General features: G+C 43.2%; 1 protein-coding gene across 14 annotated transcripts in view; it reads left to right on the top strand.

Moving 5' to 3' along the window:
- Positions 1–21,110, top strand: part of TPK1 (thiamin pyrophosphokinase 1) — a 214,438-nt gene that overhangs the window by 106,335 nt on the left and 86,993 nt on the right. For 13 of the 14 annotated variants that reach the window (XR_007375793.1, XR_007375794.1, XM_048939494.1 and 10 more), the window contains exon 6: positions 551–697. The exons of the other annotated variant lie outside the window; for it this stretch is intronic. Coding sequence is in view for 11 of the 13 variants with exons in the window: in XM_048939494.1 (XP_048795451.1) it covers positions 551–697 (147 nt within the window). In the remaining 2 variants the exon portion in view is untranslated. The remainder of the gene's footprint in view (positions 1–550; positions 698–21,110) is intronic. 14 annotated transcript variants of the gene reach the window in all.

Below are 21,110 nucleotides of genomic sequence, written 5' to 3'. Positions count from 1 at the left end.
CAGCAGTTGCAGGGTGCATGCAATCTCTTCAGAGCAGTAGTGCAATTAGTCTTGAGGAGAGCCAGCCTGTGTGTGAGTTTGTATGCTAAAATGTTCTGCAGAGGGAGCAAGAATGGCATACAGCGTACCAATGATTTATCTTCTCTGTAGATTATGAGAATGATCTGAAGCAATTTTTAAGATCTGCAGATATAAGATCCTAAGGTGTGAAGGGATATCTCTTATCTATGCAGTTGAGCTAAACAGATAGGTGTCTCCTAGGACTGGTCTCTGTGTTAGGCAAAGCAATTAGGTCTTTCATTAAAGTACCACATGTTGACTGTGAATTTACTGAGCTTAAATACTCAACATCAAGAATTGCGTAATGGTATTCATTAATAATGAAAGAAAATGGCTGTATTTGAGATCTGCTTTTGTATAGTCAATATATTTTTTTTTGTTACTTTTTTTCTTATCAAAGTGATTCAGTTTTTGATTTTCAGGATCTAAAGATCATCTGTGGAGGTATCTTGATGATAGTTCTCTTGGTGACTTTTGTTTTGTCTTTTAGATTGATTTGATTGTGACTTTGGGTGGACTTGGAGGACGCTTTGACCAAACAATGGCATCAGTGGAAACACTTTTTCATGCAACAAATATCACCCCTTTTCCAGTGATAGTTATCCAGGAGAGCTCGCTGATTTATTTGCTTCAACCAGTAAGTGCTGTGAATACCTGACCTTTCATCCATCCTCACCCTGTAGGTCTGCCAACATTAGGAGCTCATTTTAGTTGTAATTTGTAGGAACAGAACCTAAATTGAAAATACATTGCAGGGAAGTGGACAGAAGATAACATATTCTGCATTCCTGCCTTGAAAAAAATTGGTTTGTGTTTTTTAAGAGGGGAGGAATTCAGAAATCAAAGAGGTATGAAAGCAAAATTTCAGTACTTCTGGAAATTTGATTATAAATGAAAAAAAAATCCTCAAATTTAATTAGATTCCAGTAATGTAAGCATTTAACACACAGTCCTTTGCATGTTGAGTAGAAGGATGCCTGCACTATGAGGAGAAAAAAACCCAAAACATAGAGGTGGTATGAAGCAGTTTCTGACAGAAGTGTCTGATGGAGTTCTGTGGTGGTCTGAGTGGCATAGATCATTTCGATGGGGATCCAGATAGGATCATCAAGATAATTTATTTAAGATGTATTATTTTTTCAGATTTTTCAGGTCTTACTCCGTTTATTGAGTCATAAAACAATGCATATGAAAAATCTTGCAGGAGCTTCTGCTTCTAAGATTTAAATTAATGGCAAATCTAAGCACCAAAGAGCCTTCTTTAACAGTGATTCATTTGCTTGAAAAAAGCTTTTCCTGATATCAGCGTTTCTATAAGCTTAACTAACTTCTCATTTTTATCACAGAAAGCTTTTTTCATTGCAATAAATAACATTCACAAATAAATGTGACAGTGCCCTGCACCGTACATGCTTATTGCAAAATATTAATATGATCTGGGCTTATAGATTTAAATCCATGGGACAGACATTGTACTAATAACTTCTAAGCACTGTATCTGCAGGAATGACTGTAGGCACAGGAGTTAATTTGTGACTGTGATCCTTAATTGCATGACTAAATGGATAGATGAGGCAGCAGAATGAGGGGGCAGTGGAGCTAAAGTGCAGCTGGTTAAAATCTGGTTGTGAGGAGCAACTCACTTGTGGTGGGCCTGTGGGTGCAGCACTTTGCTGGCCCCAGTAAATTATTTTCAGCAGAGTTTTGGAGAATACCAAATTTAGCTTACAGAATACTTATTTGGACTGGAAAGACTTTTAATTCTTTTAATTAATCTTTTCCTTAAGTGGCTTTGAAATGTTGTGCATTATGCTTGCTTTCAGAAGTGTCCTCAATGAGCATGAGTATTTTTTGCAGCTTGAAAAAATTAACAGCCTGCATGTTTAAATAGAAATCAGAGATTGCCAGCTGTTTGGGTTTGCTGGAAACTTTTTACATTCTGGTTTTATGATTCCTGACTGTCAGTCTGCATTGCCACTGATAACTTGAGGCTGATTTGAGAATTCAAAAATAAAGGGTAAATACAGAATGCAGGCCTTTTAGACAACTTAATGCAGACTTTAACTAAGGGATGGTTTTCACTGTTGGTTTAAACTTGTTGCTGTCAGCATCTTCTGTCAACTGTCATGGTAATAACTGATAATGACATTAATCCTGTATTGTTTAGACAAAAATCACATTAGTAGTTTATACACAGGGACAAACAAGAATCCTAAGATTCCTTAGCTTGGAAATACTTTCTTCCCCAGGAATTCAGCATCATATTTTTCTCTTGTAAACAACTATAATCCTGGCATTCTCTGCCTTCCCCCTCTCTCCTTTGTAATTTGAAATTAAGCTAGGAGGGAAATGAACACAGTGGGAGATAAGCTAGCTTTTTGAAATGCAAGTCTGGAAACTTAAAAGAAAAATAACAAACAAGTCAAGGTTTTGAGATCCAAAAGCAAATGATAAAGTTAAGGGCATCTTGCCTTTGTTATAAAAAGCAGGTCTGAAACCCTTTTCTCTTGGGGAAAAAGTATCTGATCTTTATTGGATTCTTTGGATAAAACATATGAGCAAAAATTAACTGTATTTTTTCTTGAAAATAATGTTAGCCCTCTGCTAATTGTGGTAGGAGATTATTAGTTCTATATCATGTGTACCTGGACAGAAGCTAAAATTCTTGGATATATCCATGAAAATGGTAATCCCATAGCAGCTCTAGAAAGGAGACAAAGGGAAATAGCAAGTCAGGCTCCGGAATTTCTAGCTGCTCATACAGAGACTAAGGGAAAGATTCAGTAAATGTGTATTTCAGTACACCAAAAAAAATATTAAATAATTGCTAATAATTTCAGATTTTTGGACAGCTGATAAAGAGAGGCGTAGCAAAAGAAATATATCAATATTGAACACACCTGTAAAAGTGCAAAGTTGTAGGAAACCAGAAGCATTAAGAGTAATAGAGAAATACAGCAAGGACAATTACTGACTAGGAATATACATACTACCAACTGAGGTGGACCAGATCAACAAAGTCTTATTTCATTAGCCAATAAAATTACCTAAATACTGAATGTAAGGGTAGATGGCTTTTTATGTGCTGAACCATCTCTTGGGAAATGGATAGACAGTGCAAGATTTTGAAGCCTATCGGGAAAAACATTCTCTCACCCATCACAGACTCTCCTGCTTTTATTTTTCTCAGGGTCTGCAAGGTTTTTGCATTTGTACACCACATCCACATGGCTAGTGCATGATACACAGCCCAAGTGTATTGTGTACCTGTGTACCCGTTTGCAAAACAAACTTTTGCTCTTTGCTCTTACCAAAGTTTGCTCTTTCTATGAAACAGAATGTTGTCAGCTATAGACATGAATATCAGTTCCCTTAAAAGTATCAGAATACTTTGTTTCATCCCAAGATCATTCTTCCATCAAGGACTTGGTGGAGGGAGGTGATCCTCCCACTCTACTCTGCCCTGGTAAGACCTCATCTGGAGCACTGCGTCCAGTTCTGGGCTCCCCAGTACAAAGAAGACAAGGATCTCTTGGAAAGAGTCCAGCAGAGGGCCACGAAGATGGTGAAGGGCCTGGAGCATCTCTCCTATGAGGAAAGGCTGGGTGAACTGGGTCTGTTCAGCCTTGAGAAAAGAAGACTGAGAGGGGACCTGATCCAGGTCTATAAATATCTAAGGTGTGGGGGGCAGAATGGCGAGGCCGGACTGTTTTGAGCAGTGTGTGGAGACAGGACAAGGGGAAACAGCCAGAAACTGCAGCAGAGGAAGTTCTGCACAAATGTGCACAAGAACTTCTTTAGGTGAGGTGATGGAGCACTGGAACAGGCTGCCCAGGGAGGTGGTGGAGTCTCCTTCTCTGGAGATGTTCAAGACCTGCCTGGACGCCTACTTGTGTGACCTGGTGTAGGGAACCTGCTTTGGCAGGGGGGTTGGACTCAATGATCTCTGGAGCTCCCTTCCAACCCCTATGATTCTGTGATTCTGTGACCTTTAAGTTTCTGATACAGGTGCCAATAGAAGGGATTAGTGAACTAAAAAATCCGTTGGGCGGTATTCCAGAATTCTATACTAGAATCATATGTTGACTCAAAGTAAGATAGCATGCACCTTTGTCTTGAGTGATGCATGGTCATATTTTTAAAATCCTGATCAGTGGCATGAAAGAGAGTTAATCGTTCTATAGTACAGCATCATCCATTTGCCTAGGTTTCCTTTCCAGGATTTCTCTCTGCAAGTTAAAAAAAGGCTAATGGATAGGTTCTGGTCCGTCTTTAACCAAACTACACGTGGGTGGCAGAAGCAGGGCAACCCTGGGGAGCAGACAGCGGCAGCCATAGGAAGGAAGTGGATTGCAGCCGCAGGGCTGCAGGTGCCTCGCAGCCACGGCGGCCCTGTCCGGGGACTGCGATTTTCCTCTCTCTGGCCAGGGATGGGGTTGGAGTCGCGGATCGGGTCCGGGCAGGAGCTGCTTCCTGCGCCAAGGGGCAGTGGTGAGGGAGGAGAGAAGGGCAATGGGTAACAGTCAGAAGAGTTTGCCCTTCTTCCTTGGCTAATTTGCCTGAGCCAAACAGATAGAAGTTTGGCAGCTGTTTTATATGCAGTAGTTGCAACATCCCAAAGTTTTATGCCAATTCTGACTCAAAGCTCCCCATCAAAATAAAAGCCAGTTATCAGAAACGCAGTGCATTCCGGCTTATCCATTTAAGAAAAATAGCTAATGCTGAGGTAAATACAGGTTGATTCAGAAACTTTCTCTGTAATATTTCAAGATTTACTTGTTGCTCCCCATAGTTCCTGGCTGCTCACCTTCTGTCCTGCAAAACGCTGCGGGTGCCAATCAATCTCTCTGTAGTTCAGTCAGGTGGTGCTGCCAGACCGGGCTCGCTCAGGTTCAGTTTGATTTACTCCATGCAGTGGGTGCCATTTGCAGCATCTGAAGCACAGACTCAGATGTGAAACTGTTTACTAAGACAGAAAAGAAAGAAAGAAATAATAGCAATTATGATAATATATGTATATAATACATACTTGAAAAACAGGTGATGCACAGCACAATTGCTCACCACCCGTCAACAAATGCTGAAGTAGCAACTGCATCTCCAGCCAACTCCCTGTTTTTATAGTTCAGCATGATGCCATATAGTATGAAATATATCTTTTGCTAGTCTAGGTCAGGTGTCCTGGTTCTGTTCCCTCCTACCTCGTTGTTCCCTCTACCCAGACCCCCCCTCCCTGGCAGAACAGTATGAGAAGCTGAAAAACTGGAACAACCTTTGTTCTGTACAGCACTACTCAGCAACTACTAAAACCTTAGTCTGATACCAACATTGTTGTCTTCCTAAAGCCAAAAGAAAGCATTATACCAGATAACGTGAAGAAATTCAACTCCGTCTCAGCTGATAGGAATCTTTAAAGCACTTCAAGCATGGAAGTACTGAGCTGTCTAACATATCCCTAAAAACTGTAAGGAGATAAAGTACTAAAACATTCAATTTTTTATTTTAAGTCATCTTGGAAGGTGATTTAGTTTTATCTGTTTAGCATAATCTGCTAAAAGGCATTAAATGGTCTGAAATAATTGTGAGCACTATGGTGAGCTGATTGACATCAGTAATACAATCCAAATGTGCTGCATTGATCTCCTAATTGTATCTTGAGAATTTAATTCAGTGTTTTACATTTCTATCTTTGTTGATAGGTCAGCTTGTACCTTTTGTCCCACTTCTTGGTGCTTTGACTTGATTACGAGTGACCTTTCGAGATGATACAGGTTTTCACTGGAAGTGTTTATTCTCAGAAAACCTCACTTTTCTACACTACTCAAAAGTTCATCATAAATTACTTAGAAGATACTGTAGAGAAGCTGAGCATGGATAAATTAATTGATACCAGGTCTTAAAAAGCATGAAAAAAAACTCTCCGCTGAATCTGAGAATGGCCAAATAAATACATGCCAATTAAAAAAAATAAAATCCATGGAGAAAAAGAAAAGACAAGCTAGTCAGAATCGTGTGCAGACAACTACTAGAAATCTACATCATTTAATTTTTGGGACATGCATAAGCAGTGCTTATCTGCTATCCAATAAAATATTTTGTCTACACGGCATATTACAAGTTCTGTTTCGCTTATTGTAACAAAAAACAGTTCACAGGAGACATTGGAGGACAGTTGCTTGTTCCTCCTGACTTTTTTAATTTGTTAGAAATATGTAGATTAGAAATGTGTAAGATAAAATGACTATAACTGTGACAGTCTGTCACAGTTAAATGAGCAAAAGAAAATCTTGAATCTGAATGGCACTCTAAAAGTCTGAATTCTTGTCTTGATTCTAAGAAATTTTCAAAGGAAATGAGTAGCATTGCTCCCAATTTGCTCATTAGAATTGAACGACTGAACAAAATATGTAAAGGCCAAGCAGTGCCACAGTAAAAGATACCATTTCTTACATTACAGAGAAGTAATATAATCTGTGAATAGCTGAGGAAGTTTCTGTGAATAAGAATCACTTAAGAGTGATCTACCACATAATGAAGGTAGTTTGTCTCCAAAACGTCTCTTCTTACATACCTGCAGGAAATTATTTAGTTCTAAAAATTGAATGTTATCCAATAAAGAACATTTTACTGAGGTTCATTATAGATCCATAATGTGTTCTCAGAAATGAAACATAACTTTTGAAGAGGAAGTTAGTAACTACAGTGTTATAACTGTTGTGCTCTCGGGATTAAAGTGGATGGATGAATATGCTAATTTGGGGAGAGCATTTTGTGCCACTTGTTATTATAGGGCAGGGGAAAGCAGTATGATGATACATAATAGAATTTCTTGAAGGCTTCTCCGTTTGAACTGATTGATGTTGGCTATTTTTTTTTTTAATCCATGTTATGGTATTAAGACAAATTAGAACCTGAATAAGTGTTTTAAAATATAGCTTTCATCAGGACAGAAGTGCAAGGATATGTATGTTTCTGTAAACTGTTGAACAAATGAAGAGAATTCCCAGTTTTCTCCAAAAATTGACATATCACTGCATGTATTTTTAAAAGAGAAAATTAATATAACATCTCCTTTATGGGAGGAGTATCCCAGTGATACCTGTCCTAACATTCATGCACAGCTCAACTATAGTGTGTGCTGCCACTGACCTCAGCATAAATTTGAAAGTTATATTTGTGCAGTGTTTAACACTTTTTGGATCTAAGACAGTTCTTGGTTTAACAGGCAGGCAGAAAGTGAATGTGTTTAAGAAAAAAACTTATTGGAAAGAGGAAAGAGAATTTTTGACACCATAAAATGTTGTGCCCATGTTTTATACTTTCCTAAAAAACTTGTATAATTGTGATGCTCAGAAGAATGCGGTTCTTTGTAGGAACAAGAACTCATTGTCAGAAGTTGACTTTAAAAAAGCTACCTATGCCCTGCTATCAAACATGGCTCCTAAGCCCTCCTTGGTTTAACTTTCTGTATCAGAAATGCTAAAAATAAGACCCTTCATTTCTGTATGTGAGAATATTGAAGGATTGTACGGGAACTGCTGAGTCATGGCCTGAACCTCTGATTGATCACCTGAGGCAAGCGATGAGTCAGCCAGAGGAGCACAAGTGAAGGCAATTCAGCCGTGCTGCCAGAAGACCTATTTAAGAGTTGGGTACCAGTAGGGAAGGATCTTTTCTGGAGATCTTCTCTGCTGAAGATTTGTAAGTGAGCTCAGGATAGGGGTAAGCTTTCTGTCTATTCTCTTTTTGTTATCATTATCTGCTTTGCCAAACTCTCTTGTTTATTTTGTAATTATAACATCTTAATATTCATTGATTACACAAGGATTAAAATGAGATTAGTACAATTTTTTGAGAACAAATGAAGGCCAAGTTTGACTTGTTATTTCTTTCTCAATTGTTGTGTGTGATGGTCAGGAAATATGTATGTATTTGCATATGCAGGTAAATTAAACCATATGGAGTGTGAAGATCATCTTCCCCTTCTGCCTTGATGTGTCATACCTGAGCAAGTCTTACTGACGTTGCTAGCACTGAGTGAGTAGTCAAGAAAAAACACTGCATTTGTCAAGTTGCTTGTCTGCTTGTCAGCAGTCTGCATTTTCTTGTTTTTCTTCATTCTTGGGACTTTATATCTTTCCCATGTCTCCTTCGTCTCAAAATGTGATGGATTTTCCTTGTATGTGTATGGAAGGTCACCTATAAACCTACATCGGAACTTTCTCCATGTTAGGGGAGGTCAAACTGAAAGTTTAGTCTAGGGCCATTCTTACTGTTATTTATGAATAAGAGCACTTTGTGTAGTTTTAAATTCATACAATTACTGCAGTATGAATAACTAAATCTGAATATTGTTTAGATCTCAGGAAGTTCTAATTAAGGTAGAGAACAAATAAAAAAATATTCAAAGGATAAATAAAGTAAAAAGAGAATGGAGAGTAAACAGCATTAAAAAAGTAAAGAAGGCAGAAAAGAAAATAGTGGAGTTTGAAAGCTGTATTCTGTGTACATATGTAGAGATTATGTGCTTGGTAGGATTTGACAGCAGTGGTTAGAGATCATTTACTGTTTTATACATATGTTTCTTTGGAAGTAAGTACCTATTTCTACAAAACAAACTAACATTTGATGTGCATGTTAGTGAAAAGAGAGGCAGATGAGTACAATGCCCTTGAAAACACTCCTCCAAAATTTCTCTAATATGCAGCAGAAATGCTACAGGAGCATAGCCTACCACAGGCTTTCTTTCCAGCAGCAACTTTGGTCTGGAAGCTGCAGAAATTTAAGCTTTTTGCAATAAGAATCCTTCCTCCTCAGAATAAGCCTGTTCTCTGAAGCACCTTAGACCTAAAATAAATATGCAACCAGTTGGGTGTCTTTACAGTCTGTAGAGTAAAACTTCATTCAAAAATAAAAAGCTGTTTTTATTGGACCCACTGGTGTCAGTGACTCTGGAGTACTCAAATGGCTTACGTTTTTATTATTCTGGAAAGAAACCAAAAGCATTAATTTTTGCTTCGTGATTGTCTCTGCCTAAAGCAAATTTTTCTGGTCTAGTTACCTTCTCTTGAAGATAGTTTTCTATAAGTAAATACTCATGGTTGATTAACTGTCCTGAAATAAAACAGTTGTCAGATGTTTGAAATGCATGGGGCATGAGGGAGAGGTACATGCATATTGGATAGAAAGGTAATCTTTACATTTCAGTGAATCTGCAATGGTTAGTAAAGCTGGGGTACCTACAAATGTACCCCCAAGGGCGTGAGCTTGGGGGAGGCTTGTCTTTTTAAGTTGATTGGTTCTAGTGTTAGGGATCAACATTTTTTTTTTTTGGCATGGTGAATTCATTTCCTAACTTCTGCAGAGTAAAGGATGTCTTAATCAAAACAGATCTTTGAAGACCAAGGCTAGTTTCTGAAAGTTCAAGGAAGAGGCATTAACTGAGGAACCCAAAGAAATGCAGAGAAAAATCTGTAAATGACTCTACAGAAAATATTTTTATATGTTGTTTTACTATATCCATCAATTAAACACCAGTGTACTGCCTACTAGTTACTTGTCACTACAAGAAAAAACAGCTGGATTTTGGGGATTGATTGTCTTACAAAAGCATGTTGAAATCTTATTTTCAGATTCGTATTTCAAGCACTAATTTGGCTGTTCTCATTCATTTGAATTTTAACCGTAATTTACATGGCAGTATAGAATCCATAATTTATACAGTGGACTCGATTGAATGACTTTGTAACTGACAAGACACCATCTATTTTGGGCTTCATTTCAACATTGCAAAACCAAACAAAATGGAACAACTTCTGCAAAGGAATGAATAAAAAATGGTTCAACAGATGTCCTGTTTCCATAAAATAACAAAATGCTCTTTAATTATCTGTTAGTCACTGACAAATGAATTCTTTGGTGGGAAAAGCCTTCATTTACAAAAAAAATACATACATATTCATAGACAAGGGGTGGTTGTTGCAATTACTTCTAGAAGCTCATTACAATATTCCATGCCCATTCTATGCCCCAACCTCCATCCTTACTTCTTCTGCACATTTCGTGCCGAAGGCCATAGGTATTCCAGCTTTAACTAGTTCAGTTTCTATGATGGTTTCTAGGATGTGGCTCCTTGGGTTAATATGGTCCTTACGGTTCAGGTACCCCACATCTTCTCTGTTGTTCATGCTCAACTAGTTTACAATTTTAACAGTATATGACAAAGCAAGCTGGCTTCCTTATTTATATAAGAATCCCTGTGAGGACTTCTGGAAGGGGAAATTTGTGTTTTTTAAATTAAAAATAGTAAGCAACTCTCATAAGGGGCTGCCAGAAGTAGAAATGTAAATGACTTTCAAGGATGTGGGATACACTGATTTCCTCATTCTTCCTTAAGTTAGCTGAAACCTCTGCAGCATATTTTGGTAGTGATTCAAATACTACCTTAATCAGTATGTGGAGGTAAAAAAAAATAAAAATTCTATCTTCAAGTCATTGCAGTTTATGGTATAAGCTTGCCTTGCAGTGGAACTAAGATTTGGCTTGGAGCCTGCTGCATTTTATTTGTGCCCCATAACTGACTGCAGTGCTGCTCGTGTGAACTGAGTCTGACTGTATGAAATAATTTTCACAAGTCATTAACAAAACTGTTGGGGAGATGGTGAGACTTCGTCAGCTGATTGGTTAATGTGTATTTGCGGTGTACAGTAGTAGTCACTGAAACAAGTCTTTCAATCACAAAGTCAAATTATTTTTGTTCTGGCTCAGCAGATGGCAGTGTTAAGTGGTTGTTATTATTATTATTTTTAAATGTCTTAATGTTTTTTGATTGTTCTGTTTACAAAGAAGAAAATTTGCTTCTCATGGGTTCTTGGTGATATCAGGCAAAGTGGGCCAATACTCTTATACAAAAAGATAAAGAAGAGCTGTACTCACCCAGCTGGTAAAGGGGATCTCTGACTACGCAGAGACTATGCACTCCTCAGGAAGCAGCCTAGATCCAAGAGATACTCTCCTTTCAGTGGTCAAGCCTAACATGAGGCCAGCGTGGCTCCATCTTGTGTCCACCCCTTCTGGTCACTTGGGGAGCACAGGTGTGGAGAATTTGCCATCCATACCCCCTTTACCAGGTGCTTAGTCACCAGTTCAAGCCATGACCTAGCAGTTCCCCTACACTCCTCCCCAACACAGCATGAACAGTGATTGGGCATATTTGGAAATGAGCCCATACACTTCAAGTACAAAATATACAATCAGTAGTTCCCATACTGAGTACACAGAAGTCCATAAATCCATTCACTTGTGTGTACAGGCTTTGTAGTTGTTGCAAGATCATGTGCAAGGTTTGTAGTCATTGCAGGATCATAAATGTTGCATGATGTATTCGGTAGATGCTTCCAGAATATCTAGTTTTTTTCTTTAAGAAAGACCACCACCGGGTGCTGTTGAAGAGCAGAATTGTCTTTAGTGACAATGGAACAAATCGGAGTTCAGTGATATTGCTCCTGCTGGTGGTCTTGTGGGCCACAGATCTCAAGGGAGTAAAGCAAATGTACAACCAGGTCTGTATTATAATTTCCGAGATCCACATACCAATTACTTGCAGAGTTATCAACTCCCCCTCTTCTAGTAACTTCTTCTCCAAAGAGCAAGTAGGCTGCACCACTTCAGTCCTACCTGTACCTCCTAAGGCCACTTTACCTTATAGGTCCCTGGCTTGAGCAGGAGATTATTCAGCATCCCAGTTTGGGAATAGCATACTTCATTTCCTTTAATTTGGATTTTATATAACCCTGCAAAAGTCAACTGCGCCACCCAAACACCAATACTTCTAATCCATAGCCTGAACTCTCCAGTATTAGTTTGGAGAATCAGTCCCTATACCCAGTATGCATTCCTGAGAAGGGGCTATAGGAACTTTCTACTCCCAGGGAGGATAGACACCCAACATCTAATTTCAACGAAGTTTGGGTTACTGAAGTCATTTCCCTCCAAACCTTCCTATAACAATACACGTGCCCAGAAATCATGATGAATTGCCATAAATTGTAGCTGTTTTGGCTCTAGTATCTACTAGGGTGATGATCTGATGTATATTCTTTCAGAACCAATATGTTGTCAGTTCAACATATGGCCCAAGGAGACCCAAACTCTAGGAGGACCTTGGCCCTCATTTTATGCCATTAATATATCTAGACACAGACCTTGTTCCAGAGAAGCCCCAGCAGTAGCCAACTGGGCCTCCTGGGGCTGCTGCCTTCTTGTTTCAGATTCAGAGACATCTCCTAAATTCCATGGCTGGTTGGGGACTCTCTCTATTCTACTTATGCTTTCCCTTCAGAACAGGCTTAAAAAATTGATTGATTACAGTTACCACCATAAATTTAGTAATACATGATTCAGTTGTTTATCTTTTGGGGTTTGATTCTTGCTTTTATTAAATCGTTCTACATTTGCTGGCAAGATACTCTCACCGGTCCTGATGGTGGAGCCCTTCAAGCTGATTTACAAGGGACTCTAGTCCCTTGTAAAGGACCTTGCTAGGACTATAGTCAAGTCTCTATAGGACACAGATTTTGCCTGGATCTTAGATGTTCTGTTTCTCCTAGGTCAGCTACTGTTGGCTCTGCTTGTTGGACAGTTGCAATTCTAGCTACCAGAGGGTTCAAAATAACTACTAGGGTTCCATACTGAAGAGAAGGGTCTTGCTGCATGATTAGATCTCTTAGCCCAGCTGAGAATTTAACTAGTTCAGAACTTTCGAAGTCCTCCTCATAAATGACCCCTTTCATTCCTAATTCCTTTATATATGTTTGTAGGTTTTCCATATTATCCCACATTCTATTCTGAATGGGCTTTCATTTGGCTATGTATGCTTATACAAGGCAACTAGCCATTGCAATAGCAAATTATTCCCATCATCATGTCTAACAGCTGAACGTAATCTTTGTCACTTGGCGAGGTGGGGCATGATGGAAGCTAACTTTGACATCTCAGACCCACTGACTAATACCTTCTACCCCATGTCCCATAGTCTTAATAACCATTCAGGGACTCCTAATTTTTCAAAGAATTATAAAATCATAGAATGGTCTGGGTTGAAAAGGACCACAGTGATCATAGAATCATAGAATCACCAAGGTTCGAAAAGACCTACAAGATCATCCAGTCCAACTATCCACGTGTCACAAACAGTAAACCCACTAAACCATGTCCCTCAACACAAAATCCAGAATCCTTGAACGCCTCCAGGGTTGGTGACTCCACCACTTTTCTGAGCAGCCCATTCCAGTGCCTGACCACTCTTTCAGAGAAGTAGTATTTCCTAACATCCAGCCTAAATCTCCCCTGCACAGCTTGAAGCCATTCCCTCTGGTTTTATCACCAGTTACATGAGAGAAGAGACCAACCCCCAGCTCACTACAACCTCCCTTCAGGTAGCTATAGAGAGCAATGAGGTCTCCCCTGAGCCTCCTCTTCTCCAGACTGAACATTCCCAGCTCCTTCAGCCTCTCCTCATATGGCCTGTGTTCCAGACCCCTCACCTGCTTTGTTGCCCTCCTTTGAACACGTTCCAGGGCCTCAATGTCTTTCTTGCAGTGAGGGACCCAAAACTGGACACAGTACTTGAGGTGCGGCCTCACCAGAGCTGAATACAGAGGTACAGTCACTGCCCTGCTCCTGCTGGCATCACTGTTTCCAATGCAGTGATCATCTAGTTTCAGCCTCCCTGCTTTGTGCAGGGTTGCCAACCACCAGACCAGGCTGCCCAGAGCCACATCCAGCCTGGCCTTGAATACCTGCAGGGATGGGGCATCCACAGTCTCCTTGGGCAACCTGTTCCAGTGCCTCACCACCCTCAGGGTGAAAAACTTCCTCCTAATATCCAACCTAAACCTCCCCTGTCTCACTTTAAAACCATTCCCCTTGTCCTGTCACCATCCACCCTCACAAACAGCCGTTCCCCCTCCAGTTTATACATTCCCTTCAAGTACTGGAAGGCCATCATGAGGTCTCCTCAGAGCCTTCTCTTCTCCAAGCAAAAAAAGCCCAGTTCCCTCAACCCTTCTCCATAGGAGAGGTTCTCCAGCCCTCTGATCACCTTTGCGGCTCTCCTCTGGACCCCCTCCAAGAGCTCTGCATCTTTCTTGTGCTGGGGGCCGCAGGCCTGGACACAGTACTGCAGATAGGGCCTCACAAGAGCCGAGCAGAGGGAGGCGATCACCTCCTCTCCCTGCTGCTCACCCCTTTTTTAATGCAGCCCAGAACACAGTTGGCCTTCCGGGCTGCAAGCACACACTGCTGGCTCATGTACAGCTTCTCATCTACCAGGACCCCCAAGTCCTTCTCTGCAGCGCTGCTCTCAAGGAGGTCTTCCCCCAGTCTTTAAACTGGGATTGCCCCGACGTAAGTGCAGCACCCTGTTAGTGTTTAAAGTTTTTGTACCAGATCCATTAATTCAGCTGCCCCACACAAGCAAGCCATGGTATGTATTGTTTCAGCAGAGGGTACACTTGCTGGTCTTCCCTGGAAAGTTTTAGTTTTTTGAGTCACTGTCGGTCACATTTTCTAGAGATTCCAGTTGTACCAGAGCCTCTAGTTGTGTCTTCTTTGTAGTTTTTCTTAGGGTTACACTAATAGTTTCCACTTTATCAGAAGAATTTTCTATTTTATTCTTATTTTTTGGTCCATTTATGTACCAAGGATCCCATTAATCTAGGTTATAATCTTTCAAGATTATGGATCTAAATTTCTCCATTGGTAGATTCCTACCTGTTTTTTGAGCTTATCACCCCACAAAACAAGGTAGGCTTGTGCTCAACTTGGGCAAATATCACCTCATTTTCCTCCCCTAACTTTTCTTCAGATTTGAAGGAATTCAACGGTACTAGCTGTGGCCGTGCCACAGTTGATGCATTAAGCTGCCGTTCCCTAGCAGTTGAAATATGATTTCTCAAATTTTCCAAGAAATTCAGCCATACAAGATGGCAACTTGGGAATGTCCCTGTAACTCCTAAATGGTTTCCATTTTTCTACTACCTCCACGGCAGAATGCTACAGAGATACTAGAAACCCGGGTAACTCCTTTTCAAGAGAGATCTTCTGCATCCAAACCATTGTGGAATAGAATCATAGAATGCCTTGGGTTGGAAAGGACCTCAAGGATCATCAAGTTCCAACCCCCCTGCCACAGGCTGGGCCACCAACCTCCAGATTTGGTAGTAGACCAGGTAGCCAGGGCCCCATCCAGCCTCCAGGGACGGAGCATGCACAACCTCTCTGGGCAGCCTGTTCCAGCACCTGACCACGCTCTCTGTATAGAACTTCCCCCGACATCTAATCTAAACCTTCTCTCCTTGAGCTTAAAACCGTTCCCCTTGTCCTGTCACTGTCTACCCTTGTAACAAGTTGACTCCCCTCCTGTTTATAATCCCCGTTTAAATGCTGGAAGGCTGCAATGAAGTCTCCTCCCATCCTTCTCTTCCCTTGACTGAACAAGCCCAGCTGCCTCAGCCTGCCTTTGTGGATCTCCTCTGGACCCTCTCCAGCAGCTCCACATCTTTCCTGCATTGGATCGCCGAGGTCCGCGGCTTGGAGCTGTCTCTGGCAGAACCGCCGCGACTTTTAGCGAGGTATGGGGGGATTTAATCGCTTTCCTCATCGAGGATTCCCGCGGCAACCGTGCGGACACCGCTCTCAGTCGGGCTAGTCTCGCGAGAGCAGCTGACGCAGCGCGGGCGTTGCCTAGGCTGCGGCGGGAGATTTAAACAGGCGCAAACCGGAAGCGGCCCTTGATTGCTGCTACAAAAAGCCCTCGAGAGGCACTGCGGAGGAGGTAGTACAGCTCTCTCCCAGGCTGTCTTAACGTGGTGCTTTTGTAAGGTACCCCTGTCTGCACTCCCCTGCAAGGAGACCAGCTTCAAGACAGGTGACCGCTCTCCCACTCGCTGACCCAGTGACTGTAAGTTCAAACATGGTCTCTACCAGACGTCGGGCATGCTCCAAAAAGTCTGTGGCGACCCAGACAGAGGGACTGCCCAGATCTGCAGCAGTCCAAGTCTCTGGCTGCAGGGAGTGCCTGAGTCTGCTGCTGCCGGGGGACGATGGGAGGGATGCCACCTGCGTGAGGTGCGAACAGTTGGATGAGCTGCTCAGCCTTGTGGTAGAGCTTAGGGAGGAGGTGGAGCGGTTAAGATCCATTAGGGACTGCGAGAGGGAGATAGACTGGTGGTGTAACTCTCTGCAAGAAACAAGCAGAGATTGCAACCCCCAGCCTGTAGTGGACTCTCTGCCTTCCCGTAGTAAAAACGAGAGAGCTGACTTGGGAGGAGAAGAGGAATGGCAGCATGTCCCACCTCAGCGACGCAGGCGGCGCCCTCCCCGACCTACCTCGGTTCCTCAGGTGCCCCTAAGTAATAGGTTTGAAACCCTGGAACTGGAGGGTGAGGAGGCTGAGAACAAGGTGGTGGAACAGCCTCTGAGCTTTGCTAAGGAGAGGCGGTCGGCTCCACGCTTGAAGACCGCCTCTTCTGGTAAAGAAAGGAGGGTGATAGTTGTAGGAGACTCCCTTCTAAAAGGAACTGAGGGCCCGATATGTCGTCCTGACCCCACCCGGAGGGAAGTGTGCTGCCTTCCTGGGGCACGGGTCAGGGACATCTCTAGAAAGCTGCCTGGGCTTATTCGCCCGTCTGACTACTACCCCTTATTGGTAGTTCAGGTTGGCAGTGATGATACTGCCAAGAGAAGCCTAAGGGCAATCAAAAATGACTTCAAGGGTCTGGGGAGGGTACTGGATGGTGCGGGAATGCAAGTGATCTTCTCTTCTATCCCTTCAGTGGCGGGGAAGGACTCTGAAAGGATGAAAAAGGCCCTCCTCATCAATAAATGGCTTAGAGGATGGTGCAGGCAGAAGAACTTTGGTTTTTTTGATCATGGGGCAATTTACTCAGCTCCTGGCATGACGGCTGCAGATGGAGCTCAACTGTCTACAAGGGGTAAAAGGATCCTAGCCCAGGAGCTGGCAGGCCTCATTGAAAGATCTTTAAATTAGGTAAGAAGGGGGAAGGGGACAAAATGAGTACTGCTGAGGTTCAGGTAGTTCAAGGCTCAAAAGTGAATTTGATGGGTGACGAGGGTGGAGTTTGAAGGGATGGAGTGTGGCAGGGGAATGCTGCCTCCCTGAAGTGTCTATACACTAATGCGCGCAGTATGGGAAATAAACAGGAAGAGTTAGAGATCTGCGTGCGGTCACATGGCTATGATCTCATTGCGATCACAGAGACGTGGTGGGACAGCTCGCATGACTGGAATGTTGTCATGGAGGGCTATGTGCTTTTTAGGAAAGATCGGCCGGCAAGGCGGGGTGGTGGAGTTGCTCTTTATGTAAGAGAGCAGCTTGAATGTGTTGAACTCCACCTGGGGGAGAGTGGTGTAGCAGTGGAGAGCTTGTGGGTAAGAATCAAGGGGCGGGCTGGTATGGCTGACACCGTTGTGGGTGTGTGCTACAGGCCCCCTGATCAGGAGGAGGAGGTTGATGAGGCCTTCCACAAACAGTTGGAAGCAGCGTCACGATCCCAGGCGCTGGTGCTTATGGGGGACTTCAATCATCCAGATATTTGCTGGAAAAGCAATGTGGCCAGGCATGCTCGGTCCAGACGGTTCCTGCAATGTGTTGAAGACAACTTCCTGATGCAGGTGGTTGAGGAATCGACGAGGAGAGGGGTACTGCTGGACCTTATTCTCACTAATAGAGAAGGGCTTGTCAGGGAAGTAAAGGTCGGGGGCAGCTTGGGTTGTAGTGACCACGAGATGGTGCAGTTCAAGATCCTGAGTGGAAGAAGTAAAGCAAAAAGTAGGATTGCTATCCTGGACTTTAGGAGAGCCAACTTCGATCTCTTTCGGGGCCTACTTGGAGCTGTCTCATGGGCTAGGGTGTTGGAAGGCAAGGGGGCCTGTGAGAGCTGGTCGGCATTTAAGCAGCTCTTCTTCCAAGCTCAGGATCGGTGCGTCCCTGTGAGGAAGAAATCGGGAAAGGGTGGCAGGAGACCTGTGTGGATGAGCAAGGAGCTCGTGCACAAACTCAAAGGAAAGAAGAAGGCCCATGAAATGTGGAAAAAGGGTCTGACTACTTGGGAAGAATACAGGAATGTTGTCAGGGTCTGCAGGGATGCGACAAGGAAGGCTAAAGCCCGCCTGGAATTGAATCTGGCAAAGGTGATAAAGGATAATAAAAAAGGTTTTTTCAAGTACATTAACAGTAAAAGGAAGACTAGGGAGAATGTGGCTCCCCTGCTAAGTGACGGGGGTGTTCTGGTAATGGGGGATGCTGAGAAGGCGGAGATACTGAATGCCTTCTTTGCTTCTGTCTTCAGTGAAAAAGCTCCCCCTCGGGAATCTGAGACCCTGGAGATTAGTGAGAGGATCTGGGGAATGGAAGACCCCCCTTCTGTCAGGGAAGAGGTGGTCCGGGAGCGCCTAGGCAACATCAATGTTCAGAAATCCATGGGACCCGATGGGATTCATCCACGGGTGCTGAGGGAGCTGGCAGAGGTGATTGCTGAACCACTTTCGGTCATCTTTGAGAAGTCTTGGAAGACGGGGAAGGTGCCTGAAGACTGGAAGATAGCCAACGTCACCCCGGTCTTCAAAAAAGGCAAGAAGGAAGACCCAGGCAATTATAGGCCAGTCAGCCTCACCTCTGTCCCTGGAAAGGTGATGGAACAGCTTGTACTGGATGTCATCTCCAGACAACTGGAAGAAGAGGAGGTTATCAGGAGTAGTCAGCACGGGTTCACCAGGGGGAGGTCGTGCTTGACCAACCTGGTAGCCTTCTATGATGTTGTCACTGGCTGGGTGGATAGGGGGAGAGCAGTGGATGTAGTCTACCTTGATTTCAGCAAGGCATTTGATACTGTTCCCCATGACGTCCTTATAACAAAGCTGAGGAAGTGTGGGATAGATGAGTGGACAGTGAGGTGGGTTGAGAACTGGCTGACTGGCAGAGCACAGAGGGTCGTTGTTGGTGGTGCAGAGTCCAGTTGGAGGCCTGTAAGCAGCGGTGTTCCTCAGGGGTCTGTGCTGGGTCCGGTCTTGTTCAACATCTTCATCAATGACCTTGATGAGGGGATAATGGCCACCCTCAGCAAGTTTGCCGATGATGTGAAGTTGGGAGGATTGGCTGACACGCCTGAAGGCTGTGTTGCCATTCAGCAAGACCTGGATAGGCTGGAGAGCTGGGCAGAAAAAAACCGGATGAGGTTTAACAAAAGCAAGTGTAGAGTCTTGCATCTGGGGAGGAATAATTCCATGCACCAGTACAGGTTGGGGGATGACCTGCTGGAGGGGAGCTCTGCGGAAAGGGACCTGGGTGTCCTGGTGGACGACAGGTTGGCCATGAGCCAGCAGTGTGCCCTTGTGGCCAAAAAGGCCAATGGCTTACTGGGGCGCATTAAAAAGAGCGTGGCCAGCAGGTCGAGGGAGGTGATCCTCCCCCTCTACTCTGCCCTGGTAAGACCTCATCTGGAGCACTGTGTCCAGTTCTGGGCTCCCCAGTACAAAGAAGACAAGGATCTCTTGGAAAGAGTCCAGCAGAGGGCCACGAAGATGGTGAAGGGCCTGGAGCATCTCTCCTATGAAGAAAGGCTGGGTGAACTGGGTCTGTTCAGCCTTGAGAAGAGGAGACTGAGAGAGGACCTGATCCAGGTCTATAAATATCTAAGGTGTGGGGGGCAGAATGGCGAGGCTGGACTCTTTTCAGTGGTGAGTGGAGACAGGACAAGGGGAAATGGCCAGAAACTGGAGCATAGGAAGTTCCGCACAAACATGCGCAAGAACTTCTTTACAGTGAGGGTGACGGAGCACTGGAACAGGCTGTCCAGGGAGGTGGTGGAGTCTCCTTCTCTGGAGATGTTCAAGACCTGCCTGGATGCGTACCTGTGCTACCTGGTGTAGGGAACCTGCTTTGGCAGGGGGGTTGGACTCTATGATCTCTGGAGGTCCCTTCCAACCCCTACAATTCTGTGATTCTGTGATTCTGTGATTGGAGGCCCCAAGCCTGGAGACAGATGGGGCGTCGCAAAGGCAAAGTAGAGAGGGACAATCACTTCCCTGTCCCTGCTGGCCACCCCTCTTCTGATGGAGCCCAGGAATAGTCTTTACAAATGCTATTTCTGTCTTTAAGATGCTTTCCTTGGTACCCTGCCAACTACACCAAATGTTCTGCTCAGAAAGAAGCTAAATTGTTTCTGACAGGTAAAACATTCACGGGTAGGCCAGTAATCACATGCAGAAGGAAGAGTTTAACTCACTCCGCTGGTGAAGGGGCTTTCTAGCTCCTTCTCAAAAAGCATCCTAGGTCCAAGAGATATGTTCCCTTCAGTGACTAGCCTTCATATGAGCCCAGAATGTCTCCACCCTGGGTCTACTTCTTCTGGTCACATCCGTTCACCAGGTGCTCAGTCAGCAATTGAAGCTGTGACCTAACAGTTCTACAGTGATGATGGGAAGGCAGGTGGCAATACAGAGTAAATTATTGAGACAGAATATGAAGATTCTGTTTACACATGGAGCAGAATGTACTTTCAAATGTGGGGCTTTTTATCTTCACTAAAGACTGTGGTGAACTCCATCTTTGGCTGCTGTCCAGCGCCATCACCCAATATTATTTTATTCTTGAAAAGATATGTTCAGATTACGCTTCAGTGTGTAGTGAACCACTTGAAGATACAGCACAAATTTCCTTATAAAGCTTAGCAGCTTATCTTTAACTCAGGCCACGTTATAATTTATCTTTATGCCAGGTTCTTATCCTTCTCATCATGGGAATAGTATGTAAAAATGCACTTGGTATGAATAGAATTATATATAGCTCTATAGAGATCTGTGTCATGGAGAGTCTTATGGGCTTTAGGTTCCCTAAGTATCTAAATGGTTAAAATTGAAGGTTGACAGTATTTGCAATTTTAAAAAAGAGACAAACTGAAAGTTGTACTAGAGCAGTTCACCTTTGGTTTAAGACAGATCATCCTTCCCAGGTTTAATTACATCCGATC

Source organism: Lagopus muta, chromosome 3, assembly GCF_023343835.1.
Source record: "Lagopus muta isolate bLagMut1 chromosome 3, bLagMut1 primary, whole genome shotgun sequence".
Classification (NCBI taxonomy): Eukaryota; Metazoa; Chordata; class Aves; order Galliformes; family Phasianidae; genus Lagopus; species Lagopus muta.
The sequence above is the reverse complement of the archived record's forward strand: the minus strand, read 5'-3'. Positions and strand labels throughout refer to the sequence as shown.